We start from the raw sequence: 25,419 nt of genomic DNA on the forward strand, positions 1-25,419 counted from the left end.
CTGTTTGACATTTTAACTGACTTTTTTAAAATGCAGTTTCCGTCCCTTTTTTGAATTTTTATTTTGCAATAAAGTAGATGAGACAAGCACAGGGGAGCACAGGGGAGCTTAGCAAGTGTCCAGGTCCCCCTTCTGATCCTACAGTTTGTGAAACATGAGAAAATCATGCTTCGAGTAGAGCCACTGAAATCAATACACCTAAATTAGTCATGACCAATTTGAGGTCCACTGATTTCAATGGGACCTACTATGAGCTTGATGTAGTATACAATGGGACCTACTATGAGCTTGATGTAGTATACTGCCCACAGACTAGTATGCGTCAGTTGGCATGGGATACAGCATGCCTTGTTGGCAATGAGGAGGGCCTTGGGCTTCTATACTATGGTCTGGTGCATTGCTTTGCAGCCTGCCGTCCATGGAACAAGGCTGCGGCCCAAAGATTGTTTTAAAATGTTGCTTGCATGTAGCCTCTGTTACTATCTTGGCTGCAAACTCTCTTCCTATAGGAATAATGTCACTGCTAGAATGCTAGACTAAGAATTGGGATATTTGCGAGTTCAAGTCCTCACTCAACAATAAAGCTCAGTGGTTAACTTGGGACCAGTCACTTTCTCTTCTTTGCCCTCTGCTTCACCATTTCATTTGGTCATTGACACTTCGCTTTTCCTGCACTGAAATAAATCTCCACTTTCTGCCAGCAAACTTTGCCTGTGCAACGAGGCACCTTCTGTGTGAAACCAGTAGTACCATAAGGCACTTCTAGACTCTTTATAGACTGAATAATCTCATGGAGGTTTTCCTCTTTTGGTGGTAATGTGTTTACTTAACTACTACAAAATGTGGTAAGTCACTGTTTGGGGGATTTTTTGTTCATTATGCTCGGTGAAGCCCTGGATTTCTGTCCCTAAAATCCTGCCTTGACAGAACTCCATTTAACCTTGCTAAATATCAAGCCATCATATAGAGAGCTTCCTTGACAATTTCATACACAGATCCCCCCTTTGCAGACAAGAGCAGTCACAATCATGTGCAACCTGGAGCAAAAGTGATCCAGGCTTTTAAATAAAGAGGATAGGGAGCTGCCTTACACCAAGCCAAACATCATAATGAGATACCCACAGCTTTATAAATGCTAATGACTTGGGCTGATCTGAACTTCAATAAAGTTATTCTTTTAACAAAGTAGTGATTTAACCTAGACTGACCACAGGTGAAAAATTACCAAATTATTTTCTGATTACAAACTCTTAACGTGATTTCCCCCTGGGTCTTTACATAGCAACAAGCATTTGGATATGATTGCAAAACATTTTTTACCTGTGACAACTGCTGAGTTTCTTTCTACTGAAAATATATTCTGGCACTGCAGAAGATCAGTTTGCATAATGTGCAGAGCCCACTGTATCCTATCAAGAATTGTCAGCCACATTCACCATCAACATACTGCCAGAATCAAATCCAGGGCTGCCATAGAATGGAAATGAAAACTTTCAGGAGCTAAAGGGAAAACTGGTGGTTTCCACTTCAGTTGCTTGAAATAATTATGTGATTTCTGTTTTACGACATGCTTCAAAAACTAATACCAAGGAGAAGCAACCAACTGCCAATAAAATTACTGCAGGAGTCTTCACCTCTGTCATAGTCAGATTATAAAAATTAGATGTTCGTAGTCTAATAAAACCCATGATGTTCGTGGTCTAATAACAAAGTAAACAGAACTCTTATGTTTGACTACAAACTTATTTTGTATATGTGTTACTCTTTCTATAGTCCTTATTCCACTGATTAAGTAATTTTTTAATTTCAGCACATTTTGAATTTTATTTTACTCTGGGAAAGTAAATTTCCCTTGGAAAAATGGAATTAATTCCTGGATTATATTAAATTATTGGTGTCAGTTTCCTGTGGCATAAATAATACATTAAGTCTGCAGTTTTATATACTTCTGAGTAGACATATATAGGATTTGTTGGAAGTTTGAGTGCAACTCAGCTTGCAGCAGAGGGATTTGCATGGAGTTAAGACAGAGAGAGAGAGGAATCTCCAGATTTCCAGACTATCCTTGTACTTTTGTCTCTATGGTGACTTCTCTATCTCTTTGTTGGTTAGACTGATACATCTTAGGTGGCATCCTGTCTATAGTCAAGGTGTGATGGAGCTGTGAGATTCTGCTGCATGCCTTTCTATCTATAGACCCATTTTGCATTGGGCATAATGAGTGTGTTGTGTGTGCACACATGTCAAGACCCACACGCACAGGATCAGTAACCTGTGATCCACCTTAACCTCCATTTTACTGGGAAAACTGCACATACGTGAACCATATATCCGTTGACCTGTGTGTATGTCTAAGTACTTTGCACATTACATTCAATGTGGTTAGGCAAACCAAGCCACAAGGGCTCAGCAGGCAAACAAGTTATGCAGACATGCATGGAACTTTTCATGCAGATGGGTTTGCTGTCAGAAAGGACACAAGCATTTTATTTAGGGAATTTGTGCATATTCCAGAAAGTTATAGAATGATTCAGTCTCTGGACTGACTAACATGGATTTAATAGTCTGCTCCACCAGGTGGCACTGTGCAAATACACTGGTGTTAAGAGACATAAGCTTTCTTCACTACCATCACTTACCGTAACTGCCCTTCCAATCGGCCTTACCTTGTATCATTGGATTTGCCACAAGTGATCCACCAGCATCTATATGATATCTTAAGAATTGCCAGGTTTGTACTCGGCAAGAATGGCAAGAGAAGAAGCCTAGATTAACCCCTTGTTCAATATATGGACCAGGCCTTCCATAAAATGGTCCTAAGTATTAATCAACACATTTCCCCACACAGCTCTGAATATCAGTGAGATCCATCAGTTTAAAGGGGCAAGGCATCCTAATTATTCAGCTGCCCTTGTGGATAGATTAGGAGCAATAATCTTGGCCTCTAATAAGTCTGTGCCTGGTTGGGCAAAGTACACTAAAATGTGCGCAGGAGGACCCAAGACATTTTGCCACTTGAGGCAAAGGACAAGATGGCATTCCCACTCCCAATTCTGTGCACAGGAGCTGAATGCAATGGCAGTTGAATATTCCTTCAGTCCTGGCATTGACTCTGTGGGGGGGGGAGGGAGGGAGGGAGGGAGGTGGGGCTATGTGGCCTGATTTCCAACAGAGGGGACAGCCAGGGAGGAACAGTCAGGGGGCTGCCACTGCTGTCCTCCCCCAATATTTGTTGCCCAGTAAGTTTGCCTTACTCTCCAAAATGGTAGATAGAATTACCTCCAGGCAGAAATGAGAGCTTAATGACGAGTCTTAATAATAATAATTTATTATTTCTACCCTGCCCATCTGGCTGCGTTTCCCCAGCCGCTCCACCCCAGTCTTGGGTTTTTTTTAAAAAAGTATAGATAGCAATATAGATATATTTAATGTTTACCAGGCTTGTACACATGTTAAAAGCTCACAATCTCTGTACACTATAGGTTTTATACCAATTATACTATAAAGGCAAATCCTCTAGAATTCTTATACCTTTAAGAGCATGATACAGTGGCAGCAATGAAAAACATAAACAATCAATTTGATTTATCTGGACATCTAGGATCCCAATTCTTATAGAATTGCAGCACTCTTTATACAATTGTATGTTGTATTGTTATAACTCGCCCTGGGGCCTTATGGTAAAGATTAGGTAAGAAACAAACCAGGTAGATAGATAGATAAATACAGATATATAATAGGGCACCTTTCTTTTTATAAAGGTAAAGGTACCCCTGACCGTTAGGTCCAGTCGCAGACGACTCTGGGGTTGTGTGCTCATCTCACTCTATAGGCCGAGGGAGCTGGCGTTTGTCTGCAAACAGCTTCCAGGTCATGTGGCCAGCATGACTAAGCTGCTTCTGGCAAACCAGAGCAGTGCACGGAAATGCCGTTTACCTTCCCACTGGAGCGGTACCTATTTATCTACTTGCACTTTGATGTGCTTTTGAACTGCTAGGTGGGCAGGATTTTGTAACGGCGCCTAATTAATTGGTTAGGTAGAGGTACAATCTGAGTATTTTGGATTTCAGATTTCAGATGCAGTCCCCTGGAATACATACAAGGTTAATGGAAGGGCCTGGAGTGATGAGGGAAAGTGATGAGGAAGGTTTGACTAGTTGGCATTTGAGGAAGTTTGAAATATCAGTAATGCAAGCTTTGATAGATACAATAGTGTTATGTGATGGGGATGTGTGAGTCTGGATATAATCCCCAACATTTTATTGTCTGTAAAATGGGATTCTGTACCAGAAGGAGCTGCTGAAATAGTAAACCAGTCTCTTTGTTAAGCTTTTTCAATGCCTAACTTTTGTCTTTATTTGGAATATATATCATTCATAAACAGTGATTCATACACAGCTGATATTTTTACAACCCACCCCCCCCCCCGCTCCAAAGCATCTTATGTCTATTTGGTTAAATTTAACTTTTAAGTCATTTCAGTTTTTAAACAAGTGTCATTCCACAAATCGCCATGTGTTCTCAGAGGCTTATAACCATGTTCTATCAATGTTGAATATGTAATAAAACTATGCCAAGTTGATGGAAAGGTAGTTGTTTGTTCGACTTTGCTAAGTTAATGACTCTAGCTGAGATTGTTAAGCTTCCTTTTTCCACTCTAAGAAGTTGGTCAAGTACAGGTGTGTTGCCATAGAGGTCCTCCCCCAATACTTGTTGCCCAGCTTGAGATGCCTCCCCACCACCACCTGGCTGGACACCACATCATCCTAGGGATAGGATGATAATAGGCCAGGTACAATTCTAGCCTAGTTCCTCTGGTACCTAGAAAGACACAGTGGCTTGACTTGCTCTTTGTGCTGAAACGAAACTTTAGAAACACAGACACTGCCCAAAACCTAACGGGAAAGTAAGATCTGTTGGACTGTTAGTGCTGTGAACCCTTCCATGTTATGTTCGGCTTGTACATATGCGTAAATGAAATCATATATCAAATAGACCCTTCAATTGTCAGTGACCTTCATTTCAAGGAAACTGAACCAGAGGTAAGTGCTGGTACGTCTTAAGTTTCTTATCACTTGGAGACTGGGTTGCACATAAGAATATAATGCTCTGGGGCCTGAATGGGGAAGCTGGGATACTCTGAAGTCCAGTATATGACATTTTACTTCCAGTGGGTTCCAACCCCATGAGACCAGCAGGGATGACGTTTGTTATAGCTATCTTACCTGTCAGTTGCATCTCAGTCTGGATTAGGTGCAGACAAGTTAGAACTATCCAACCTCATCTGAGAAGCAATAATCACTGTGAGAATAAAAGAGATAACAAAATGTTGCTATGAAGTGTTAAGTATTTGGGTTTAAGGAGTTGTGGTAATTTATGTATCACAATAACTATATATATAAATAAAGCACTATCATCTTGACAGGAAATGAAGGCTGCAGTCCTATATGGGAACAGATCTCACTGAAATCAACAGGAGTTAATTCTGAGTAGACATGCATATGATTATGTTGCAAATCTATAATGCTAAATGCAGTTCCTAGGAGTAAGTATTATTTATGAGATTTTGAAGTAAACTTTATTGCAATGTACCATGTGTTCACAAACCTTCATGTGCAAGTAGGACCCATTAATGAGATCTAAATTTTGTCTGCACTGGACAAAGTCAATTTAAATAGCATTTCTAATTAGATTTATTTCAACAGGACTTGAGTGCATCACAGTGTGTCCTTCCAGCCACCCTAAACAAATGTTGATTTAAAGTTCCACAACTCAGTCTTGGAATATGTGCAATAATAAACATGGGATTTTTTTCTGAACACATGCAGGGTGTTTTTCCTTTGCTGCAAAGTAACCAGGATCCTCACTTGGGATTAAAGAGCCTTCCAGGGCAGATGCCACAACTTTCAAGTAGGTTTGCAGCACTTTATTTCTTCCCCATTAGTGCTTTCCATGTAGGAAAGAAGACTCCTTTTGTGGGCATGGCTGGCATCAGACTTCAAGGGGGGGGGGCTCTGCAAAGTGCTGCTGATGGGCCTCTAAACACTCACACCCCCAATGCAGTCAAGTTTGGCTCCCATTTAAAAGTGGCACAGCTTCCCACTGATAAAATGGGCAGAGCAAGGAGTGGCAGTATAGTCAGGTCAATAAGGGGGCCTTTCTGCACTCCTAGGGACCTCGGCCAGTGTCCGATCTTAGCAAGTGCCAGTGCCAAGCCTATCTGTGGGATAGTTTTGCAGGGGAATGGAAGAGATACCGGGAGTGGAAGAGATACCGGAACTGTCCTCCTTGATAAACTTCTGGGCACTCTCCTAAAATAATAGGCAAACATGAGCATGCCTGTGAGTAAGGACAACAGCTGCTAGGCCTGTCAGGCTGTTTTGATTGTTCTTGACACATATCCTGTTAATCTCTCCTTTAAACAAAAAAACTGCCTCCCATTACTTAAGAACTAGTATGCTGTGTGAAACCCCAGCTGTAACTTCAGACAAAACAGCTGGGAGGAAGAAAAAAGTACCTGAAGCAAATTCCATGAGTCACTCCCTTTCAGCCTGAGAAACACATTCGACTCTTTCCAACAAAAACACCTTCCCCCGCAGAAAACGTTCAAGCTCACTGAACAGATCTCTCTCTTTGTGTATGTGTTAGCTGCTGTTGTTTTCCTATAACGGAGCCCTAGACCTGTTTAATTTTGTTTTTCGTCCGAGTCAATTTCCGTGGGTCGCTTGGACCAGGTCGTCAACCCACAAGAGCCAAACTCCTCTTGAGCTTTGAAAGGAAGTGCCTTCAACTTTCAAAACACACACTTTCTCTCTCTCTCTCTCTCTCTCCAACTTGAGCTACGTCACTGTATGATTTGTGGCACTGGGGCGACACGTGGCGAGAGCAGCAGCGTCAACTTTTGCTTTGCAAACGAGGAAGCTGCTGCCCCGCACAAACCTGCTGCAAGTCACACAGGCTGCTCTTTCTTCGGGAAAGGCCGCGCCTTCGCCGCCGCCGCCGCCTCCTCCTCCTCCCGGGGCCGCGTCTCCTTCCAGCACATTGGCCGCCAGCGGGATCGGGAGTGATTCAAGCGCGGCTGCCTGGGCGGCGCCCCCAGCAGCTCCGGATGTGAGGTGTTCGCCACTCAATCTCGGCCGCCCGCAGGAGGAGCCTTCCACCGAAGCGCCTCCCAAGTCTGGGGCGAGCAATCCCGGCTGGCGCTGCAGGGGATTGTTACTCAACTGACAGCGTTCTTCCTGGTCGCTTTCCCGGTAGCATAATAAATGGCATGCCGCGCAACACGAAACACCAACTCGGCGGGAGGTAGTTCTTCAGGACTGTGCGTAATTCCCGGCACACATATTCCAGAGGGGCGGTCTAGTTAGGCTCTTACACGGAAGAGTCTTGCGGCATTTTTCAGCTTTAGGACATTTATTTCGTGGCATAAGAGTTCGTGGACTAAAGCCCATGACTCTAACGCCGCAACAAATAAAACTGATCCCAGCTTCAGCCTCTGGCATCTGATATCCCGGAGAGTCACGGTGAACTAGACGCAGCCGACGTGTGACTCAAGCCACGTTCCTGCCGTGAGACCACTTTAAACAGTCAAGGCTTCCACAGAAGAATTCTGAGAGCCGCAGGAAGAGGGGCTTCTAGTTAAACCGCTCTGAAATTGTAGCTCTGGGAGGGAAATAGGGGTCTTCTAACAACTCTCAGCACCCTTAACAAAACTTCACTTCCCAGAGTCTTTTGGGGTGGTCTCACTTTAAATGTGGTTTGTCCGCTTTGAATGTGTCCTCGGTGTAAGGCAGCTGTCTATATTCCTATGTTAAGGTACCACATGACTCGTTATTTTATGTCTATCCCGAGACGTCAGGGCTGCAGTCCTTTGCTAGGGAAAGGTGCATTGAGCTCAATGGGACTGGCTTGCGAAAAACAAGTTCTCGCGTGCCATCCCGTGGCTAATGACAGGTTGAATTTGTTTTGAGAAGGGGGGAAAACCACTCACAAAACTTTTCTGTGGCCGCCACATGACCTTTAGTTATGATATGCAAAATGAGAGTGATGGCAACTCCTGCGCCGCTTACCCCACCTGCCTCATTTTGAGGCTGCAATCCTGCGTGTGACTTACTTCCGCGCAAAGAAGCCATAAAAATACCATGCTTACAAAAAGGGGAGAAACGGGGCAGCAAAGGCTACGTGGAGCTTACTTCGAAACAAGCCTGAGGCGGCTCAACTGGCCTCTTGTCTGTCCTCCGGAAATGCAACCACACGGGCTGTTTGTGCGGCGGCGGCGGCGTCTCCAGCCGGGACAGCTGGCCCGGCGGGGTGGGCGGCAGCAGCCTCGCTTTCCATTAAGCAATCGCACCTTTCCTGGGTGATGTTCCAAGGTGCTCCACAAAGCAGCATGCCTTCAGCTTTCCTGCTGGGGCGTGTGGCTCAATGATTGCATGACATTTACATTTTAGTCATGACTTTCCTTTCTAAAGCCAGGAAATGCGAAGGACTCATCCTTGAGCAAGAGGCTGACTTTCCTGATTCCCTGACACATTTTCTTGCATTGCCCAGTGAGATGGATTTTCCCACAAGGAATGAATCCAGCAGCCGCCTCGTCTGTAACTGGAGAAGGAACCACTCAGGCAACCTCCTTCATAAACGACTGGACTCCGGAGCCAATCCCAGTTGCAGTGAAGAAGAGGAAGGGGAGGGGGAACAAACAACCCTTCGGCTGGAGTTGGCTCGATCCCAGAGACGTTGCTAGAGCAATTCGTCTATCTCGCCATCTCAGAGCAAAATAAACTTTACTAACGCACGTGTTTGCTCAGCGGGGTGAGCCAAGCCATGAGAGACTTACTTTCAAGAAGTCACATGCACTTTTTTTTCTTGTTGAATGAACATGTCACTCGAAACATACTGAGCACAATTCATTTTTAGAAGCCCGGGGGTGGGGAGTGGAGAAACCGCTCCAGCAGCGGCGAATTTCCCTCCACATGAGTGGAACTGACGTAATGGTGACTTTCCTTTTTCTGTTCGTTTGAATTAAGAGCAGCAGGTGGTCTGAGAGGAGAATAGTCAGGTGTGAAACCGGTTTCCCTGGGACTTAACCTTTCGGTTCTTCTACCGTTTAGGTCAGCACTTGGGGAGCTCAGCCCCTGTCCCTAGACACCCCGAAACACGTGTAGAAGTGAGCCCCCAACTGAACCCGGTGCCGGTGGAGCTTACTTCTGAGTAACAGGGGTTTGGGCTCAGGCTGCCCATCACACAGACCAGAGAAATAACGGGGATTTGGACTGGGATCTCAGCAAGGCGTCCCTGAAGGAAACAGTTCCTTCCTGTAGCGCGGACATCTCCCCAAGTCCTTTTGAGGCTCTCTCGGGCCACTTCTGGTCGCCTCCTCACAACCTATTGGCCACGATAAAGCCGCTGATCTGAAACGGCGCTGACTGACGAGAGAAAGCAGACTCTGCGCCGCCGTTGTTGCTCACACTCGGCATGACTGATAAGTTGTAAAGCATGACAGCGTCTGACTGGTTCTCCAGCATGGCAGGAATTTCCGAAGGGGGCTCAAGGGCGACGCGTCCACCAATAGCACGAGGCAGCTCCGGCAGTCACAACAAGCCCAGAAAGGGAGGGAGGAGGTGGAAGAGTCCTCTCCCCTCCCTCAGGAAAGCGGGGCTTGCCGAATGGAGGGAGAGATTGGGCAGGAAGCAAGGCGGCCATCCTAACTCCGGAGTAAGAGCGCAATCCTAACCACGCCTACTCCGAAGCGAGCCCCGTGCATTTCAATGGGGCTTACTCGGCTGCAATCCTAACCCGTTCAAGATCCCATTGGGATCAGTAAGACTAACTTCCGCGTGGACGCGTTTAGGATTGCGCTGGAACTCTCACGGACAGTTAGCTCCGACTAAGCGCGTTTCAGTTGCAAAAGCTCAACTTTCCTGACGCTGCCTTTCCTCGTCTCCCTCCCAGCTCCGCATTCACACGAATTGCGGAGTTCCCTGGAGGCGGGGGTCCGGCAGGGGCGCCCCCCTTTCCCTCCAGCTGCCTGGGAAAGAGAGCAGGAAGAAGACAGAAGGCCCGAGCCTGCCTTGCCCCGTCACCATTGCCCTCCGCTTCGCAAGAGAGCTCGCGCGTCCTCCTCGCTCTCTCTCGCTCTCTCTTTGGCATTGGCATCTGACAGAGTCGCTCGCCCTCGCCGCCAGCCAGCAGCCGGGGGAGAGGGAGGAGAGGAGGAGGAGGAGGAGGAGGCGGCGGCGGGTAAAGCGGCTCCGGCTCCTGGTTACTCTCTAGCTTACTCATTGCTGGGCGGTGGGGGAGGGCGCACCTCGTGGTGGCGGCGAAGGCAGCCGCTTGCTTGCGCTTGCCTCACTTCGCCAGGCACAAGTTACAGAACAAAGAAAGCAGCAGCAGCAGCAGCAGCAGCCGCCCGAGCGCGCCGCCCTCAAGTTACTTGTCTCAGCTCCCCGCCGGGGCTGGAGGACCCTGGCCATTCCGCCCTCTCGACGCCCTCCCTCAGAAACAACTTGCCGGAGAGTGGTGGTTTGTGGGGGGGTTTTTGGGGTCTCCCACCGCCGCATTTCTCCCCCAAGTTTCTCTTTGCTCCCCCTCTCCCGTTTCTGAAATAGAAGGAATCTTCCAGGATTGGGCAGAAGGAGTTTCCAGGCACCAAGATGAAAAGTAAAAAAAGTAAGTGGGTTTGTTTGGTGGGGCTCTGAGGCGCCTCGCTGTCCTCCTCGTGGTGTTGCTAAACAATTGCGAGGCGAAGGCGAGGGAGCGAAGGTGCTGCTTTGCAACTCGCCAGTTCGCTTTGGGAAAGAGCTCCGACTTTCCCCCAGAAACTTGCTGTGCAGTCCGTGTCTTACATGGCACTTGAGGGGGGTTTTCCGCTCAGACCAAACACAAGCTGTCTGCTTGGAGGCTGCAACTCCATGCTGCTGGCGCCCTGTCAAAAACATGTTCCAACTGCCTGCTTTGTGTCCGAACAAAGTTTTCTCCTAGTCTCTCTTCCCCCTCCCCCTTCTCTCTTTTAAACCCGTTTGTTTTGCTTTACTTCTTGCCTTCTCTCTCATTGAATACTGAAAGTTTCTCAAAGAAGAATGTGCCTTCTGGTCCCGTTCCCCCCGGGTTTTTTTTACGTTTTAGAATCTCCGCAGCCTTCCTCGAGCATGGGAGCGAAGGAGCGTTCTTTGTTTGCGATTTTCAGCTAGGAGGGGGGCATGGAGACGGGGGTGGAGCCATTAAAAAGCGGTTAAGCAGACTCTGGTGCAGGGTTTTTGGTTTTATTAAAAAGATGCAAAGTGTGTTTATACAAGACACGAAAGCAGGTTTAGGTACACTTTCTTCTCCCAGAATGAGAGAGACTGTGATGATAAAATAACTTGGTAACTCACATAAATACACCGTTTGACAGAGTGGATTTTCCCCTCCTACCCTTTTAAGCAGCGGATTGCCACTGTTTTTGTTTGTGAAAAAACAGCTCAATTTTATGCATGTTTACTCGGAAGTAAGCCCCATTGAACTCAGTGGGGTTTACTCTAGGTGTACTGCCTTAGGCTGGAGTACTTTACTAAGTTACTTGAGAGTAAGCCCCAGTGAGGCTAACTTTTTACTGGGCATATAGGATTGGGCAGCTAAGGCAACTTTGCTTTTTTCAAAGAGAACAACCACTTCTTAAATGTTGTATTTAAAAGTTCATTTTCATGCAGTTGGTCATATTGTATGCTAGTAACATCATTAAAAATTGTAGGGTAGCATTTAAAAGAGTGTTGCATTCTGTAGAGTTGGCTTTTGTTTAAACTACACATTTTACATTCATAGTTCAAACATTCCTCTCACTTTGCCAGGAGTCCTGCAGCAGTTTGTGTGTGTGTGTATGTACACCTACTCTTCAGTTTTGGACTTAAGAGGTCTTCTGTAGCCATAGTTTGTAGTTTTCATGTGGAGCTGCAGAACTAGACACACAAAGGAAACCAGGCCACACAAATGCTACAGTTAGGCCGTGGTAAGTGGGTAATATAAGCCCACCATAAATGAAGAGAATATCTGTAGATAAAAGTCTGTGCTTATAACTTTGTATTCTGTCCAAAAGTTTTTGTTTGCCTGACTACCGGTAACTTTGGGTTCTGTGTTACATACCATGACCTGCCCTTTCTGTGGCTAAAGTCATACATCCTGGCTTTTGAGCTTCCCAGTTTGTACAAATAAGTAACATTATTGGACAAAAATTCCATAGTGAACTACTTAGAATAGTTATTTTTAGAGCATTCCTCTGCTCCCTCTATTTGCACAGTGGTGGTGAGCTGGTTTCCTGTCTGCTGCTGCTTCCATTGTTCCTTTGGCTTCTCACTCTAGGCAGCTGTTCCATTTGTTTGTGTGTGTGTGTTTTAAATATAAAGCATCATACAAAGCTAACTGTTAACCCAACTCAACATTAAATGCATGTACATTTTGTCATGTGTTCAACAGCCTAGCTGTCTAGTGAGCTTGGGCAGGGCATAAAAGCAAAACAAGGAAAAGATGTCATGATTAAGAGGGAGGACTTCAAAGTTGAGGAGTGCATTGAGTACATTGGGAGCACATGTTGCAAGCTGGAAGTTTGCAGAGGCCTGACCTTTAAAAGACAGTGTAATTCAACATTTTCAAATGATAGGCTTACAAAGCTGGCACATGTGGTCTGTAGTTTATCATCTGTCCTGAAAAACCCTGAAGTATTTTCTGTGCTATTATCCTAACGTGGAAGGAAGTTCCTGTTAAAGTAAGGGTTTAACATACTTGGTTTTATTTATTTATTTCACTCTCAGCCCATCCTTCACCCAGCAATTGACCCAAATTTATCAAATATAAAACTTAACTTGGTTCTGTGTAAATTTAAGTGATACTTGTGATTTCTTGTACATAAGAAGTATATGTGTATGTGGATTTAAAATCAAGCTGACACATAGGGAGGAGGATTAAAGTCAATGAATGCAGTCTGTGGAGGGATGGGAGAGGGAGTTGGTATGTTTCAGTATGTTTCATTATGATGTCTGTCTCCCCTTGCTGTGGAATGAATAATGTATGTTATTCTATAACCTTTGTTTGTGGTACTTGCACAAATGATGAGATACCTGGTGATGCACATTTGGGGAGGAAGCATATTCTGTACAAATGGTTCTGATCTGTGTATCAGATCTCATATCCATAAACCATGTTCTAAAGGAGTGCTTTGGGGGGGCCAGGCTAGAATTACACACACCTTGTGAAAATAAAATACTGTAATCTGGCTAAGGAGAATGGGAGCAGCTGCCCAGAGATTGAAGAAGAAGAGTAGTTTTGGATTTGATATCCCGCCTTTCACTCCCCTTCAGGAGTCTCAAAGCGGCTAACATTCTCCTTTCCCTTCCTCCCCCACAACAAACACTCTGTGAGGTAAGTGGGGCTGAGAGACTTCAGAGAAGTGTGACTGGCCCAAGGTCACCCAGCAGCTGCATGTGGAGGAGCGGGGAATCGAACCCGGTTCCCCAGATTACGAGTCTACCGCTCTTAACACACCTTGTGAAAATAAAATACTGTAATCTGGCTAAGGAGAATGGGAGCAGCTGCCCAGAGATTGGAGCATCTCTTTGATCCCTCTTTGCCTTATGAGTATGGGTGAGTTTGTTTATTTAACAAACCTGTTGCCCCATTTAAAACAAAGAACTCCTCAAGCTGGGTTTTAACACAATGGCCAAGCAATATATGCAAACATCTAGATCAACACTGTATAAAAGGGCTATTAAAATAAGAAGCCTAAGAATTGGTTAACTAACAAAAACAGTAGTTCATAGAGTATCAGTCAAAAAAGCTTCTCTTGACAGCAGCCTGTTGAAGCTGTGTGTTCCCTTCCTCTGCCGAGTTAGGGAGACAAATAGGCAGCCCTTGTGTCTCATTAAATTCTCTTTCTCTTGCTGTCCTGGGTACGTTAACACTAGCCAGGTGCCACTATTTTTAATTGCTATGCCAATCGCAAGCCTGCTGCCTCCTTTGTTTTCGCCTTGATTGCATTTGGGCAGAGTCCATACCACATAGTACTTTCTTCATGCCAGTAGTATACAGTAGTGACTTTTCTTCGTGTTTGGAAATTCTTTACTTAAACATTTAGGCATGATTTGAATCTTGTACATGTGATTTAACCCAGTGCTGGAATGAGTTCTGCAGGTGCCTTCTGGAAATGTTTTGCTCCTGTGAACATGGGCAGCGGCTCAAGTAGAGCTTCACAAAACACACACAGTGAGAGAGATTTCCTGGAGAAAGCAGTCTAGCACATTGTTCTCTTGGCAAAGGGAGAGCCTGCTTCTTGAAAGCCTCTTTGTAAATCTTATTAAAGCAGCTGGTTTCTACCCTTTGCAATACTTCTTCACAGCACAGCTCTTCCGTTACGTTACCCTGCCTATTATTAAATGGGTTTATTTTCCTCTAATATTCAAAATCAAAGAGATTATTAACAGTATCTAGTGTACAGGTCTGTGTGTGGTCTAATGCACGTTAATATGGTGTTACTTTGTGCCAGGAAGATGAAAATGGTGCAGTTAATCCAAAGAAATTTAATCTTGCATATATACATTTTGACAGTGTCATGTTGTGCATGCATCTAGAGTGAATTTCAAAACTGAGGCCTGCAAGTTGTGCCAAAAGCCAGTTGTGTCCCAATACCTTGTACCTGGTGAACTCTGTGTGTGTTTTCAAAGAGCACTGTTAAAAACACTCCAGATGTTGTAGGACCCCAACTCCAATCAGCCCCAATCAAGATCTTGAGGGCCACAGATTCCCCATCCCAGATCTATCTAGAACAGAATGGTCAGAGCATTATCATAGTTCAAGAGTTCGTTCAAGCCAGGCCAAAACACTCGAGGGCACAGAGTGGGGTCAGTGAGGTGGTTGTGGCCTGAGGAAAGTCCTGAAGTTTGGAGGGCCACATTTGGGCTTCAGAATCCCCACTATTGATCTAGAAACATGAACAAGAACTGCACACCTACAGTTACTGGAATAAGGGTGACCGCTGGAAGCTTCTTACTCATGCATACTTGCAGCTTTTTCTTTGTTTTACTTTGAGGAACTTGACATAAGTATCTCTGATACTTTAATTACCCAAGAAGTCTAAATTCTACTGCATTAGAACCCTAAATTAAAACAAGGCAACACTTCTGTATCCAGATAGTTGCCCCCTCCTTTAAACACAGCAAACAACTAACTGTTAACAGACAGCCTAGGAAGGATGCCTTTTAACTGTGCCCTGTTAAAACAGGAAATCAAATGCGCAGACTGATTACTAACAAGAGGAAAAACCAAAGCTAGCCTGTAATCAGCACAAATGCTGCAGTGTAAACAGAGCCATGGCAGCCCCAATGTGGCCTTTGCTCTAATGAGAAATCAGCTGGACTAAGGAGAGATCTGCTGCCTTCTTCTAGTTTCCTGTTGCTCCAACTCCTGCACAAATAGGGGGACTTTTTTCCTGGCAGTTCAAAGGGCCGGTGCTCCTTTATTGAAATCAGCTCATTACCCCAAGAGAAGTTGCATGACAGTTTTCTCTTGTTTAGCCCAAACCTGTTTTCTATCATTAACCTCTTAGCAGAGGGAACATGTCACAATAAGTAAGCAGATCAAAGGGCAGGCAGCACTGCTGGTTTGTTCTTGCTTTAATTTTTTGTTTGTTCTGTCAGGAGATTTATCGGTTCTTGTTTTTATTTTTGAGGGGTAGGGAGGGGAAGAGCAGGCTCTTCAGTTTCGTTTTTGAGGAGGGGCACTGGAAGTATATAAGTCTAGCTTTTGAATATTTTTAGCACAAGTTTGTAACATTTCCACTACCCCTCCTTTTTGCTCTTAAGGCAATGTCCTGATCTAGCTGACTAAAATACTTTAGCATGACTGTTTACCTCAAGGCAGGACTCATCATGCAAATACTTGTGCAATGTGTGTAGATCCATTGACTTGTCTGCTTCTTTGAACCACTTGCTGTTGTGTACATATTCTCTATGTACATGGAAAGCACCGAGCAAGCCTGACAATGGCCAAATGACCCACTGAACTCTCTGCATACTATAGAACTCAGCGGGGAGAAGCAATAATTAGTTGGCTGTTAGCTCTAGCTCCACCCGCTGGCCTTGCACCCCACCAGTTTCAGTGGGCACCAGCTACCACTACATAAAATATACATTAGAATTATTCTCCTGAGATTCTGTTGAGCAACATCACATTGAGAACACATCATAGAAGATTGGGGTTCCAAAAATTTCTGTTCCTACTGGGCTCCTGTGCTTGACAGAGGAGCAACAGGCTGAGCATTTCCATGCCTGGCAGAGCTGCAGCTGTTACATCACTGTCATTATGTTCTCTGGGAAAACACCGAGAGGGCTGTGCCAGAACAGAAAAAGTGGTGGTCCCAGAGAAGAAAAGCTTCTGGTTTCCTACTGCAGCTTCTGCTGCAGTGGCTCTTGCTTGGGATAGCCATGATGCAAAGGGTGTCCTCATGCCTCTTACCGGGAAACATGGGGATACTGGGTTGGTGATAACTTTCTTTAGCCCACTGGCTTGGGAGGGTTTTGTTCACCTGCTTTCTCACATTGCTTTGTTGTTGGCTGATTTTTATGTCATTTTTCATTTTGTTATACTTGTCTGTATTTTGTTCACCACTTTGGGAGCCTCTGGGTCAAAAGGCAGTGTATAAATCAACAATAACAACAGCAACAATATTGTTATTATCATTAAAACAATAGTTGGGCATCCTTTGTAGGGCGTTCCACTAGAACTACTGTTCTACTTGGCTACTCTGCTCTGTATGTCCTTGCTGTGATCCTTCAGGAGACTTGAGTGCTTGGTCAGAAGTACCAGTGGATATGGTAGAGCATTTAGTGGCTTGGCCCCTGATGGCCTTTGACAATGCATGATGGGACTTAGGTTTGGGAGCTTCTTTTCTGTGCAGTCCATACCCATCCTGAACCCTCTTTGCAACTAACACTGTTACCACCTGTTGAATAACGATGCATATTACCCTATACAGTGGTACCTCGGGTTACATACACTTCTGGTCACACACTCCATTAACCCAGAAATAGTGCTTCAGGTTAAGAACTTTGCTTCAGGATAAGAACAGAAATCAGGCTCCGGCAGCATGGTGGCAGCTGGAGGCCCCATTAGCTAAAGTGGTGCTTCAGGTTAAGAACAGTTTCAGGTTAAGAACGGACCTCTGGAACGAATTAAGTACTTAACCTGAGGTACCACTGTACTGTTGTGGATGGCAGGGGGAGAGAAACTCTGTAGTGATGAGTGTCTAAATGCTCTGCACAACTATCATTTTTTAATAACCTTTGCTGGGAGGGGAATAAAGGAAGTGGAGGTATCGTAATTTGAAGGTTACAGTGTAATCCTAACCTTGTCTGCTCAGAAGTAACAACTGTTGAATTTAGTGGGGCTTACTCCCAGGTAAGTGGGGTTGGGATTAGACTCCTTCTTGCTTAACTGTGTGTGGACTGCTGGCCTTGCAGCTCCATTGCAGGAATAGAGTCCAGGTTTCTGGTAGACATCGTGTCAAGGCGCCATGCACAGTTGCCTGTGACGAAAGTTCCCAGCTAAAGCTGCTTGTTGTGTGCTGACATTGGCTTTTAGCTGGAATCTTATTTCCCTTGTGGCTCTGGGAGTGAAGGAAGAAGAGAGAGGGCTGTCATCTGGCCCTCTTCAATGGGAATGCTTTACCTTTGCTTCATCTGTAGTTTCAGATGTAACATTACACTGTCCCTGAGTTGAATATAGCAGGGATGGGGGAACATGTGACTCTCAGATGTTGCTGGACTGCAGCTCCCAGCATCCCTGACCACTGGCCCTGCTGGCTGGGGCTGATGGGAGATTTTTCTGGTGGGAATAAAAGACATGTAGCCAAAGCTTTGGTTTCCTGCACTGACTAGTTTGTTTATATGACCTGTAGTAACTACCTTCTTCTAAACGCAGCGATACAGCTGCAAATAAAACATTTTAAGTGCGCCTTATGGAAAATTCAATGTATTTTTAAAAACACTTTTAAAAAAGCATTTTCAGAACAGTTTTTATATGTGTGTAGATTCCACCAAAGTATTGCTAGTTTCTTTAGATGTTCTTTTTACTGCAGTGTTCAGCACATTGACTTGAAAGTAAGCTTTACTTAAAGCAGTGGGGTTATGTTTCTAGACATATGATTATAGAATAATAATAATAATAATAATAATAATAATAATAATAATAATTTATTATTTATACCCCGCCCATCTGGCTGGGCCTCCCCAGCCACTCTGGGCGGCTTCCATAAAAACCAAAAATACAGTAAAATATCACACGTTAAAAACTTCCCTGAACAGGGCTGCCTTAAGATGTCTTCTGAATGTCAGGTAGTTGTTTATCGCTTTGACATCTGCTGGAAGGGCGTTCCACAGGGCGGGCGCCACTACCGAGAAGGCCCTCTGCCTGGTTCCCTGTAGCTTTGCTTCTCGCAATGAGGGAACCACCAGAAGGCCCTCGGCGCTGGACCTCAGCGTCCGGGCAGAATGATGGGGGTGGAGACGCTCCTTCAGGTATACTGGACCGAGGCCGTTTAGGGCTTTAAAGGTCAGCACCAACACTTTGAATTGTGCTCGGAAACATACTGGGAGCCAATGTAGGTCTTTCAAGACCGGTGTTATATGGTCTCGGCAGCCGCTCCCAGTCACCAGTCTAGCTGCCGCATTCTGGATTAGTTGTAGTTTTCGAGTCACCTTCAAAGGTAGCCCCACGTAGAGTGCATTGCAGTAATCCAAGCGGGAGATAACCAGAGCATGCACCACTCTGGCGAGACAGTCCGCAGGCAGATAGGGTCTCAGCCTACGTACCAGATGGAGCTGGTAAACAGCTGCCCTGGACACAGATTTGACCTGTGCTTCCATGGACAGCTGTGAGTCCAAAATGACTCCCAGGCTGCGCACCTGGTCCTTCAGGGGCACAGTTACCCCATTCAGGACCAGGGAATCCTCCACACCTGCCCGCCTCCTGTCCCCCAAAAACAGTACTTCTGTCTTGTTAGGATTCAACCTCAATCTGTTAGCCGCCATCCATCCTCCAACTGCCTCCAGACACTCACACAGGACCTTCACCGCCTTCACTGGTTCTGATTTAAAAGAGAGGTAGAGCTGGGTATCATCCGCATACTGATGAACACCCAGCCCAAACCTCCTGATGATCTCTCCCAGCGGCTGCATGTAAATGTTGAAAAGCATGGGGGAGAGGACAGAACCCTGAGGCACCCCACAAGTGAGAGCCCAGGGGTCTGAACACTCATCCCCCACCACCACTTTCTGAACACGGCCCAGGAGGAAGGAGCGGAACCACTGTATGACAGTGCCCCCAGCTCCCAGCCCCTCAAGACAGTCCAGAAGGATGTTATGGTCGATGGTATCAAACGCCGCTGAGAGATCCAGCAGAACTAGGAAACAGCTCTCACCTTTGTCCCTAGCCCGCCGGAGATCATCAACCAGTGCGACCAAGGCAGTTTCAGTCCCCTGATGAGGCCTGAATTGAGATGTTAGCTCTCTCTAGTACAAAATGGAATTGTAAATGTATTGCCAAATAGTTGTATATGAATGCCTTGATACAATATTGCTGTTGTGAATGAAGCCTGCTGGGGCAGGGTGAGGAACACAGTAGAGCACGTTGTTTGCATGCAAGAAGATTCCAAGTTCTCCCCCAGGTTCTCCAGTTAAAAATAATCAGGGACAAGGCAGAGTTTAGAAAATACCTGATGTAAGGGAGCAACAGGGTTGAATGGAACAGCAGTGCCACCATTGCATCCAAAGCCCTGCTACTTGTACTGGCCAAAGCTTAAGGTGTGCGGAGGGGTAGCATTTTGCCTAATTTTAGCTGTGGCCATCTCCAAAATCAGGCCATTCTGGCTGTTAGATAGGCTTAAGAGCTAGTGGACCATGGCCCAGCCAGTTTCACTGTCCTTTTGTCCCCGTTTCAGGGCTTTACACCAGCTGTTGGCAGTGGATTCCCCGTGATAGCCAGTCAACAGCCCACACTGTCAACAGGCACTGCAGGAATGTTCCATGGCAGTGAAGAAGCAGCAGGAATTGGGGGTTGTGATTGTTGTTTTTGGCAGTTTCCTATAAATTTACTACATGAAACGAACAGTGATGCCACCCACAAGCAAGTTAAACTCAAGAACTTGGATGAAGGTAGATCCATGGCTCATCCCTACGATTTGCTGTGCCAGCATTAAATATAGTACATCAACTGCTATGCCAGCACAGAGTCAAGGCTGAAAAATACCACACTGGCTTTTGTGCATTTAATCCTTGATGGAGCAGTTGGGCACATTGGCCTCTGTTGAAAATTTCAGGTGCTCAGTCTTAAGTGGTTTGTGAATAGAAGAGCAGAACATGTTTAAACTTTTAAAAGCTAGAAGTTTCTAAGGAGTGTTGGAATATGACTGACATCTAATCTTGGTTTTGGCTTCCTGCCTACCTAATCATGAAGCATTAAGCTTGGAAGGAAATTTGCTGGATTGCATACCCACAGTTGCTGGCCAATAGTTGGTATGGTACTGGCAAATGATGCAAGCCACTGTATGTATGAGACCATGTGGACGGTTGTTAGGTGACTGGCACACCTATGCCATATCCCCAGAATACAGGAACTGGAGGTGTATCTTAAGGTTGCCTCTCTGATGCTCATTGCCACGCTTTAATTGCAGGTGATAAAATGTGTCTGAATGGATAAGATGAAGAGATAGTCATGCAATGTTCACTGTTGCGTTTTTATCATAGATGCTGCTGTTGCAATATCAGGCAGTGAGACAGAGGACGATGACAGCATGGATGTCCCTCTGGATCTTTCCTCTTCTGCAAGCTCAGTCAAGAGGAGGAGGCGGGGTAACCTGCCCAAGGAATCGGTGCAGATTCTTCGGGATTGGCTCTATGAGCACCGCTTCAATGCTTATCCTTCAGAGCAAGAAAAAGCACTACTGTCAAGACAGACACACCTCTCCACACTACAGGTATTTAAAGATGCTCCAATTACGTTTTAAGACTATGATCCTAAGTACACTTAATTTGGAGCAAGTCCTGTTTAATTCAGTGCAACTCGCTTCTGAATAAATAGGCATAGGATTGCATTGTATAATAGTGTTAGTTGATGAGGTTGTATAGCCATGAGCTTATGTGTTATTTTCATATGCTGATGATACTTTGAAAGGTGTTGTTTTGTATTTGGGATCTACTTACAAACCAGTGCAAACACATAGAGTAGATGGTTCTGTTTGGGCTTTGGATCAGGGTTTTTTGGGGCTCACTCTAGCAGCATGGATGGTGTCTGTCATAGAGATGTAAATTACCTCTGGCTGTTTTCATCACAAGCTGAATTTGTGTATCTCTGTAATGGCCTCACTGAACCCATATATTGTAACTTTAAGGTCCCTGTAGTATTCCAAAACAGGAGCAAGATGTGAGTGCACATTACAGTGACTCTGGAAAATGAGCAGGGTGACAGTGGGGACATGGAAGCGGCAACTGCAGAGTTCCGTCCCCCCCCCCATGCTCCAAATATAGCAGTTTTAAGCATAAGCTTGTAACATGTCTGTGTAGCTTTTCATAGAAATAGCTCTTTTCAAGTATCTGGCAAATAATGTGCATGTGTCTGTACTCTGATTGACCTAAGAATGCAAAGTTAGAGGGCTGGTTTCTGTTCCCAGTTCTGTCAGTGACAGTGCGCAATTCTTTGTATCAGCAAGAACAAAGTGAAATTATGCTTCCTTATTTTATGGGAGTCTCTATTTGCTAACACACATAAAAGCTTGCAGACTCTAGGAAGCAAGGTCCAAAGTTCCATTGGAAGTAGCCCGGAATGTGTACACTCGAATGCAGACCAAAATATGCTGGATTTTTGTTGGCAGCTCTGCAGAAGAAATTTAGAAAACACAAAAGATACAGCCCCCTCGGAATGTGTGTGTGTGTGTGTGTGTTGTAATTTTGCACATATTTTCACAATACATCACTCCTCTTCATACATTCAGCTTGAACCAATGAGGGCCAAATATGAGGAGACATTCACACAAGTCTGTCCCCACTAACCTTCCCCCGCCCCCCATATGCTAGCTCTGCTTTAGGCCTTGCTGCTCAACACACACTCACAATATATAGGGTTGTGTGTCCTTCATGTGATGGGGCAGAACACCTGAAAAAGATTGTGTGTGTCTGTGTGTTGGGACTGCATAAATCCAGCTTGCTAAAGACATAAATCTGTCTTTTGACCTCTCATCCTGTTGCTTTCTTAGAATATCATTTCTTTGTAAGCGATAAGCAAATTTCCTTTGTCTGCACTAGGCAGAAGGAGAAACCATCCTTATCCAGCAAACATGAAAAGGGTTGTTAAGCTGTCCTTTTATTGCCCAGGAAACTGGCTTGATATTCAAACAAGGGCAAACTTCAGTGAGGTAATCTCTGTTTTGCCTGTTGACACAGTTAGTTGAACAGGGCAAATCAGTAACTGTTTTTGGGAGGAGTTTCTCTTTCACAGGGAAACATTTTCCTGTTGTTAATTAACCCAAATGCAATGAACAATGAGTAACAGGTTAACATGTGTACAGAGCTAAAAAACTAAGCCTATTGGTTTAGGCTAAGCAGACTTCAGAGAGCCTGAGGCTCTTTAGTAAGCAGAAAGGGCTGGTAGAAACAGGAAGGAAAGAAAGGCCTTCATTCAAGGATGTGTCATAACTTGTCTGCTGGACTTCCATTTGTCCTGCAGTTAAGGAATCTGCTTGAAGGGAGTCACAGATTTAACTGCAACTGCTCTAATGGCACAGAGTCGGAAATGAATGGAGGTAGGCATTAAGATGTGCTTGTGTTCTTAGGTCTGCAACTGGTTTATCAATGCACGCCGCAGGCTTTTGCCTGACATGCTGAGGAAGGACGGGAAGGACCCAAATCAGTTCACCATCTCACGACGAGGGACCAAGATGGCTGACGGCAGCCCGGTGGAATTCTCCATTGGCACAAAAAACTGCATTCCACTGATTGAGAGCTCGTTCCTCTCCGGTAGCACAGGACCAAACAAGACTTGCAAATCTTCTTCCTTGGGATCCGTTTTGGCTCGGCCATCAGTAATTTGCCACACCACCGTAACTGCACTGAAAGATGCTCCTTTCCATTTTGGCCAACCGGGTGGCACTGGTCAGACCCCGGATGACCTGCAGCGGGCTTCCCCTACCAACTTCACAGACAACTCCCATCTATACCATGAGGATGTGTCTAAGCTGGGACCTGGTACAAATGCACAGAGTGGGCTTTTCAACACTCCCCCACCGACCCCTCCAGACCTCAACCAGGATTTTAGTGGGTTTCAGCTCCTGGTGGATGTTGCACTGAAACGGGCCGCGGAGATGGAGCTGCAGGCGAAACTCATGATATAAACATTCTTCATATTTGCCCCCTGGGGCAGGGATATAACGGAAAGATGTGGCAATTGTCTACATGGTATCAAAGACTTAACTGCATTTTTTAATTAATCTTATTTGCACAAGGGATTGCTGAAATGAAGCTTCCTGCCACTGAAGTGGTTTTCAGTGGGATATGGTCATTCCAAGGATTATAGACTTAAAGCTACTGTAGAAACAAAAGGGTTTTCTTTATTTCTTTTCTTTTTTTAAAAAAAAATGTTTTGTAGTAGGGTTTTTTTTTTCATAATGTGAGATGATTCCCAATATCATGTGATTTTGTTTTGTTATTATTTTCATTGTTTTTTTTCTCTCCAGACTGTGCAATATTTAGAAACAAGATTAGTCTTCATATCAGTCCCACGTGGAACAAAATATACCAACAGGCTGTCTTAAAAAACAAATTCAAGATTTTAAAACATGTTTGAATTTGAATGATTATGCTTTTTCATGATGTAATAAAATATTTTCTTTAATAGTGGATTCATATTGTGTTTTGTGTGTGTGTTGAACTAATGCAAAACTTCCAGCTACACTGTAGCAAAGAGATCCTTTCCTCTTCCAAATACTTGCAATTTTAAAAGTACCCCTTTAAAAGGTTGATATAAATACGTTACTCAGCAAATGCTAAAATATTGTGTACTGTGACTTTTTAAGTCTATGTTATCAGATCTATATGCACGTGTGTGTCATCTTTTAACATGTGCAGCCTCGAAATCTGTTTAACACTCCCGGTCAAGCAAATGCATGTTTAAACACAAATTCATTGGCTTTGTTTTTTAAAAAAATCATAGGATTGTATTATTGACTTCTCCAGTGCTGCACCTCTCCTGGCATAGCAGACTTCTGTGTGTGCAGTGGAGCTTCCCTTTCCTCTTCGTCTCCTCCAGCCCCCACATGCCCTCTGAATCAGCTCTGAAGGGCTAGGGGACCCCAGAACAGATTTTGGATGAGGAAGGAGGTCCTACTCACTGTGCCAGCAGAAACCCACTGGTGCAGTATTGGATATAGCCATAAATACAGAATCTGTTAGGTGAGTTCTCTAAGGCAGAGATGCTCAAACTGCATTCCAGGAACCATTGGGAGCCTTTGGGGGGGTCTGTTGCAGGTTCTTCCGCTGGAGGTTCTTCCTTAACAACATTAGTGATGGCAAATTAACTTCTGTGATGGCTTGTCCGCCACCTCCAGTCCTCTGCAATGTGCCGCCAAACAAGTGCTGGAGATTTCTTCAGTTGGAATCTCTGTTAATATGGGACAATGGCAACAGCCAAACAAGCCTGGTGAATGTTCTGCATGAACAGATTCAAACAGAAATCAAACATTGCTCTGTCTCTAGATTGCCACCTTTACAATTTCCCCTCCTCCAGGTCACATCCCAGCCAACTCTTAAAAACTCACTGCTTCTGACTCTAAGCTCTGGCTTTATCTTGTAACTAGGTAACTCTGAGTTGAGGGAGGGGCCCCTACCATTTGTTGTCTCACACCAAGTCCTCTGGATGGCTCACCCCCTAGGCTCATGAGGAAGTTAGCCTGGATTAATTAGCTATTAACACTTGGCTTAATTAAAGGATTAGAAGTGTCTAGCACACAGTATAATACACACAGGTCTGGCTATTTCCCAGTTTTAGCACCCCAAGCCTTAATTAAATTCTAGCACCTACTGGACCCAGGAATTTAGGGGGTTTAGCACCCACAAACTCATTACACTATGTTTCTTTTGTTGGCCTTTTCTCAAAAATAGAGTGAAATGGTTTATTTCATGTCTCCTTACCTTAGAGGCCTCCCTGCACTGTTTCCTTATTTCCTTTTCTACTTTCCTAATCACAAGTCTCTCTGCTATTCCTCTCTTTCCCATCCTGTAAGGCTGTGACTCCTAACTTGCCTCCTTTTGCTGACTCCAGCGTACCAATCCCCTCCCTTTCCCCCCTCTCTTTTTCTTGCATTGCCCCAAAGGTATCTTGCATCCCATCTCTGAACTCCCTCACTTACTTTCT

At 44.9% G+C, this 25,419-nt stretch overlaps 1 protein-coding gene across 1 annotated transcript; it reads left to right on the forward strand.

The window, feature by feature from the left end:
- The first annotated feature begins 10,287 nt into the window (after positions 1-10,287).
- On the forward strand, positions 10,288-23,632 carry TGIF1 (TGFB induced factor homeobox 1). Its single transcript, XM_081873875.1, has 3 exons — positions 10,288-10,668; positions 20,763-20,992; positions 22,844-23,632. Exons 1-3 carry the CDS (start codon positions 10,653-10,655, stop codon positions 23,399-23,401), a joined length of 804 nt encoding a protein of 267 aa, XP_081730001.1. The 5' UTR covers positions 10,288-10,652; the 3' UTR covers positions 23,402-23,632.
- The last annotated feature ends 1,787 nt before the right edge of the window (positions 23,633-25,419 follow it).

Source organism: Podarcis erhardii (assembly GCF_964252035.2).
Source record: "Podarcis erhardii genome assembly, chromosome: 8".
Taxonomy (NCBI): Eukaryota; Metazoa; Chordata; class Lepidosauria; order Squamata; family Lacertidae; genus Podarcis; species Podarcis erhardii.

What these genes read in the sequence shown, in the direction of transcription:
- TGIF1 (XM_081873875.1), top strand. An exon ending in CACACCTCTCCACACTACAG is followed by an intron (nt 20,993 to 22,843) that starts GTATTTAAAGAT and finishes TTGTGTTCTTAG; the next exon opens with GTCTGCAACTGGTTTATCAA.